At 43.9% G+C, this 7,026-nt stretch overlaps 1 protein-coding gene across 1 annotated transcript; it reads left to right on the top strand.

Moving 5' to 3' along the window:
• Positions 1-2: 2 nt before the first annotated feature.
• Hoxd1 (homeobox D1) lies at positions 3-1,771 on the top strand (the record flags this gene model as incomplete). Its single annotated transcript, XM_004634793.2, has 2 exons — positions 3-426; positions 723-1,771. Coding segments are annotated over 2 exons (759 nt in total), but the record flags the coding sequence as incomplete, so codon positions are not given.
• Between the last annotated feature and the right edge of the window lie 5,255 nt (positions 1,772-7,026).

Raw genomic sequence — 7,026 nt, 5'->3', positions numbered from 1 at the left:
CGCCGCCCCGGGCCGCGCCCCGCTACAGCCCGTGCTCGCTCGAGGGCGCCTACGAGCCCGGCGCCGCACCTGCCGGGACCGCGGACTTCGGCTTCCTGGGGCCAGCGGCCACCTACGATTTCGCAGGCGCCCTGGGGCGCCCAGCCGACGACAGCGGGGCGCACGTCCACTACGCCACCTCCGCGGTCTTCTCGGGAGGCGGTTCTTTCCTCCTTAGCGGCCAGGTGGACTACGCGGCTTTTGGCGACACGGGCCCCTTCCCCGCGTGCCTCCGAGAGCCCGCGGACGGCCATCCCGGGGCCTTCCAGACCGCATCCCCGGCCCCCGGCGCCTACCCCAAGTCCGTCTCTCCCACATCTGGCCTCCCCGCCGCAGCCTTCAGCACATTTGAGTGGATGAAAGTGAAGAGGAACACCCCGAAAAAAAGTGAGTACATGGACCTGGGAGGGTGTTGTCCCTGGCCCTCTGGACAGCGGCGCAGGTTGTAGGAGGCTGCACCTTAGCGTCCTAGTTAGAAACAGGCCAAGTCCATTAAGTGTGCCCAAGTCCAGGCTCTGAAAGTGGGCTGGGCTTTGAGAATATTAGAGGAAGAGTGCTTGGTGGAGCGCGTTCCCGGTACCACTGTGTGCATAAGAGACACGCTGTGACTTGGGTTCCGTCGATCGCCTCATCGCCCGGCTCCCTTCTGTCCACGCCCCTGATGCTCTGTCTTTCCCTTGCAGACAAACTCGCAGAGTACGGAGCCGCCAGCCCCGCCAGCGCGATTCGCACGAATTTCAGCACCAAGCAACTGACAGAACTGGAGAAAGAGTTTCATTTCAATAAGTACTTAACTCGAGCCCGACGCATCGAGATAGCCAACTGTTTGCAGCTGAATGACACCCAAGTCAAAATCTGGTTCCAGAACCGAAGGATGAAGCAGAAGAAAAGGGAACGAGAAGGACTTCTGGCTGCGGCCAGCTCGGTGGCCACCCTCCAACTTCCTGTCTCAGGAACCAGCCCCACCAAGTGTGGCAGGAACCCGGGCAGCCCTTCCCAGGCCCAAGAGCCTTCCTGAGGTTCAGTCTTGAGGTTGAAGAGCCTTGGTCGGCAGAAGTCACCCCTAACCCTCTATAGATTAGCAGCAGGGTTTGGGATGGAGGTGGGCGTGAGCAAAAATTAGTAAACATTTCACTTGGAAAGGAGCTTCAGTATTTCAGTCGGCTCCTGGGTTCCAGACTGTGTGTGTATGCGCAGATACTGATTTGATACCTTTTAAGCCATTTGTTTGCATTTTATTTGTGTTTTACCAGGGAAAATATGCCCCCACCTGCCAGGCCCACTCTGCTGCTGTTGCCTAACTTAGTCATATGCAATTCTTGGGTGCAGAGTGGCAGATTATTTGAGTTCTGTCAACCCTCTGCTGTGTTCAGAAGAGTACTTGCCCAGAAGTATTCCGATTTTAATTTACAAGATAGGCTGCATATATTCAGCTTCCCGAGTTAGGGTTCCCTTGCTGTCGCCAGGCTGCTTCAGTGATGATCTGTTTACACACTTGCACTTGAGTTTTATTTTCTTTGAAAAGCAGTTTCTACCTCTCCATGTGCCTGAGTGAAGATACAATCGCTAGTTAGTTAGTAGCTGAATACATTCACAGGGTGGGCAAGATTAGAACCTGAACTACCCCTTGACATCAGTTACTCGAACTTGAATGTAAATATGTACAGTATGTATATTTTTAAAAAGGCTTGCTTGCAACAAACTTATATATGACATTTAATGTCATAGCATGTAAAGGGTTTGAGCTGTTTTGTAATAAAATGACAGAATCTCCTACTCTACATTTCCTACACTTTTCATCTTTATTTTCTTTCTTTAAAAGTTAATTGAACCTTTCCTCTCTGGAATTTCTTGATTATGCTGTGGGAATTTGTTTACACTGACAACTTTTTAAAATAACACTTCTCATAGGTTACAAACACATGCATAACAAGTTAGGAACAATTATATGAGCAATCTAAAGGGGGAACTTGGTCAAATGTCCAAGTAACTAAGAAAACATTTTCCTTACCCTAAGTGCCCTAGTGTTAGTGTGGGTGTGGAGACAACACAGTAACCCAAGGGTTAGGCACCCATGGTGGGAACTAAAGCCAAGGAGATCTGCTTATTCTTTTGTCTGCTGTCCTCACAAAAGGGAGAAGAGAGGCAACCTGGAGACTATTTCTTTTTAGAGTTCTCTCCAGCTGAATTGTCATTTCCAAAGTCAAGAATTACAAAGAAGGCTGGGAGAGGCCAATTATCAGGGCTTTCCACTTCCTGTTACCCATACTGAGCATCTGGCCTGATAGAACACAGAGGGTGCCTTTCTATTTTTGAAATGAACTTCCTAGAAGAGGTACAAACACAGAATTTAAATTGCAAAGAAGTATACACTTTTAAAAAAATCTCACAAAACTCTCTATTTCTATTCAGTTCTCCATAGATAACCAGGACTCCAGGTAAACTCAGAAATAGAGAAAAAATGCAACGTAATGAAAGCAAATGGATATTTGAGATAATTGTCAGATTAAGTCATTTTCTTGCTACATTTTAAATTCCCTATAGCTCAGCAGAAAGACTTAAAGTCCCAACTAAGGTGGATAAGAATCTCAACTCTTTAAGCTAGATTCTTGCATTGCAGTGTGGTATTTCAGACCTAATAATTTAGAAGACTAGGCAAAAGCGGGTTACTTTTCCTATGGAACAGCAATGTGATTGGTTATCTTAGAAGTTTCAAATTATGCTTAAATTCTTGTCCTTTGCACCTATAGTTTAATGGAATTGAAATAAAATTAGCTCTAACAAACTCAGCTGATCAGAGAGAAAAGAGATCCCTTAGAAAGTAAATCTGTCAATATTCTATTGTTTCATCATCTGTCCTTCAATAATCTGATGTAAATTGGTGTTTGTTTACCCCCACCCCCACTCCATTCTGTAGCAAGTCAAAAAGACTTGTGATCTGCTCCTTTCTGGCTACCTCTGTGGTTCCCCTGCAGTGGTCTTTGACAGGACAATATTTCCTTTTTGATAAGAATTCGAACACCTAAACAACAATAACAAGAAAAACAGCAACATGCATGATCATTTCCTGAATCTACCACCCTTTCTCTGAGAAAATAAACTCTTCCTTTTGAAGCTAATACTAGCACTTAGCAGCCTTGATGGATGTCTTCCCTGATGAAGGTGGCTATTTTGACATATGTATTATACTGTTCTATGAATCAGGCCAATATTAGCTATTTTTTGACCAGCCCCTGGGATCTTTAAAAGCTTTCTTAATGCAGATCACTACACAGCTATATCTAGTGTTAGGAAGAGTCCTGGCTGGAAATCGGGGAAAACTTGGTGACCTCTGGAAGGCCCTTCCAGCCGTGAATATGCTACTGAGACAATTCAATGATTTTTGCATATTTTATTTTAGGCATATCGTTAGAAGAGGGTTTGCTTCTAAGAAAGCAAACAGTCTCTAGGATTACAGTGATACTCTTCTATTTATACAGGAAAAGTAGACCTCAGACAACAAATTCATCTTGTCACGTGGACCATTTACAGAGCCATTCCCCTTCTCACTATTCAGACCCTTGTGTTATATATCGTATCAGATCTCCATAGAGTACGAGGTTACTATGCAAACTGTTAAACTGCTGCAACAATTCCATTTCAATTGTACAAGATTTCAAACTAAATATGCTAATTCACCCTCCAATGATCTGTTACAAGAATGAATACACAGTGGATGGTTCTGGCTGTTGTATAATTAACTATTCAATGTTTCTTTGTCTTTGCATAATAACTCTTTGTCTTCCTGATTCAGGATAATTGAGAATGAGGAAAAAGAAAGTTTTTAAAAACATTAAATACCACAACTGCAATACTAGCAAATGAATGCCATGCTGATATAAAAAGAAAAAAAAATCCAAAACCCTGTAATAATGTCTAGATTTTCAAAAGTTTGTGTGTAATCTATTCTGCTTCAAGTTCAAATATAGTGAAGCCCACTGTCAAAAGAAGTGTCTGATTATCTTGTCATCAAAAAAAGGAACAGGCTCAGGTGAGTTACACTAGCTCTGAAGGTCTTAATTATTTCTGATGGCCAAAGAACTGTACTATATTTGCTGAATATTGAATTTGAAAACCTCAGGATCTAATCAGCTTAGAGAGATGCTTAGTCTGACCACAGGCTTCTCAGCAAGAGAAATGCCCATTGTTAAAACTTTATTTGTGGTTTTAAAGTAAAACCATAGTGGACTTATCCCACAAATAATGATAAATGTCCATCTAAACTGACATCAAGATTTTCATGGTTTTCACCTCTATCTGTCATGTTTCTAAGGAATGACAAGGCAACAAATATGTAAAATAGCCCTATTTAACATATCCTTGTAATTTCTTGTTATTTAGAAATACAATTTCTTCTTCCTTTTTTGGTATTCTTTAGGGGTCTACAGGGTGTTCAGGGTTTCACTACTAGATTGGATTCATAGTGATCCACCTGTTTACAGCCTCCCAAGAGCTGGGATTACAAGGGCACGCCACCATGCCCAGTCTCAGTTGTCATCTCGGCATGCCCTGGGGGTGGGGCTGGCAAGACAGACCCAGGGATTGAACCCCCAGCCCTTGCGCCTGCTTGCAGGCGCTTTCATCCACTGAGCTATTTGGCCAGCCCTAGAAATACAATTTCAATAGAAACTATTTAACTAAATTCAGTAACTAAGGAAAGAAGTCACAAAACTGGGCCATGATGAAGTGTAGCTTAATGGTGAAGCATTTGTCTAGCTTGCTTACAAGGCTCTGGGTTCCATCCGCAGCACTACAAGAAAATGAAAATCTTGTTTCAAGAAACCTAGATATTGCTATCCTTTTCTTGTGAAGGCTTCAACATTATCATTTGTACTTCTTTTCTTTTTTTGTGGTGCTGGGGGTTGAACCCAGGGCCTCACAAGCATGCTAGGCAAGTGCTCTATTATACACTCCAAGCTCTATCTCTTCTATTTCTAGTAATCTTATTGATACAATTTGAAAAGACAGGCCAAAGAATGGTCATATGGACTTGTGACAGCTAATGAAACAGACCACTGACAATTTTTAGGCCTTTCTAGAAGACACTGAGTCGACTACCTAGTGTATGTTAGTTTTGGGAGTTTGTAGAGCCTACATTAGTACTATTTGGGAGGCCCTTTTAAGAAAAATAAAACAAAGGGCAGACCAGACCAGCTCAGTGGACTAAAGTACCTGCTTAGGTAGAGCGCTGGGACCTGGGTTCGATCCCTGGCATGCTGGGCCAGCCCTGTCCCTGGGGCGCACTGAGATAGTGATTGAAACTGTGGTGGTATAAGCCTATAATCCTAGCTCTTGGGAGGCTGAAAACAGGAAGATCACTATGAGTTTGATCTGTGTAGTGAGTCCCTGTAGACTCTGTACTAAATACATAAAAAAGAAAAAGAAAACAGAAAACTATGAATACAGAATTGCTAAGGGGTCTCCTTGGACTTGGAAGAGCCCAAGTTATTAAAGGTTAAGTTTGATCGGGTTCATGATCAATCCATCTCAGCCCCTTCCTTGAAGTTACTGCCTAATGTCCACTGCACCTTATTGTCAATGATATGCTTGTAGGGATCAATTTCCCACAACATCTTGGAGCCAGAGCCACTGTTTTTCTTCAAATGCACAAAATAGCAAACAGGGCCAATAGCAGGCTGGTACTCATTGTACTCCTCTGTAATCATCTCAATCTCTTTCTCAATCTTAGTCTCATCCCAATCTTCTCCTCCTCCTCCTCCTCCTCCTCCTCCTCCTCCTTCTTCTTCTTCCTTTTTTAAATACAGGGTCTTGCTACACAACTTGGACTCATAGTGATCTTCCTGTCTCAGCCTCCCCAGTGCTGGGATTACAGGTATGCACCACCACACCCGGTTTCAGTGGCCCACACTGCATGCCTGGGGCTCTGGGGCTGGCATGGCATGCAGTACTGGGGATCAAACTCTGGACCTTGTGCTTGCCATGCAGGCGCTTATGCTGCTGGACTATCTCCTCAACCTCTCATCTTAGTCTTATCTTAATCTCAGTCTTCCTTTTGGACTCCTGGCCAATTGACTGTCTAAGGGTGAGATTTCCAACTTATCTTGTGGTTTCATGTTGTTTTTCCTTCTCAAAGATACAAACAGAAGAAAAAGGTATAGGTGGAGGCTGCAAAGCTACAATGTTGGCTTCTAAGTATTTCCCAGAGGATGGCATTGCTGAGGCTGAGGTGAAGGAGCAAAAATATGGAACCAGTCACAGATATTGTCTCTACTATAAGAGAGTTTATAACCTTGCATGGAAAACAGACATTAAATAATGAAAGAATTATTTAAATTACAAGTGAGTTACATGGAGGCTGGGGATATAAGCGCCAGCCTGGCAAGTGCAAGGACCTGAGTTCAATCCTCAGTACCACATGCTCTGCTGGCCCCACGCTGAAACCCAGCATGGTGGCATATGCCTGCAATCCCAGCAGTGGGGAGGCAGAGACAGGAGGATCACCAGGAGTCTGAGCTGTATAGTGAGACCCTGTACCAAATAAGTAAATTGATAACAGAATTTTTAAAAATTAAAAAAGAGAAATATGTGTTATAAAAGAGATATATTATGAGACCGGCCAGATAGCTCCGCTTAGGCAGAGCACGACGTCCTGGGTTCAGTCACCGGCCTGTAGTGCTGGCTCTGCCCCTGGGGTATGCTGAGACTGTGACTGCGACTGGGTGTGGCAGTGCACACCTGTAATCCCAGTGCTGGAGAGGCTGAAAAAGGAGGATCACTATGAGTCCAATCTACGTGGTCAGACCCTGAAGACCCTGTACTAAATACGTAGAGAAGAGATATATTCTGTGTTAAAAGAGCATATTTCAAAAAAAAACATATTTCAATGGTTAATAATAAGAAATAAGGGGCTGGGGAGATGGCTCAGTAGAATAAGCGCATATAATAAGCACTTGCCTGGCAAGCACAAGGGCCTGAGTTCAATCCCAG

This window comes from Octodon degus, unplaced genomic scaffold, assembly GCF_000260255.1.
Source record: "Octodon degus isolate 3935 unplaced genomic scaffold, OctDeg1.0 scaffold00065, whole genome shotgun sequence".
Taxonomy (NCBI): domain Eukaryota; kingdom Metazoa; phylum Chordata; class Mammalia; order Rodentia; family Octodontidae; genus Octodon; species Octodon degus.
The sequence above is the reverse complement of the archived record's forward strand: the minus strand, read 5'-3'. Positions and strand labels throughout refer to the sequence as shown.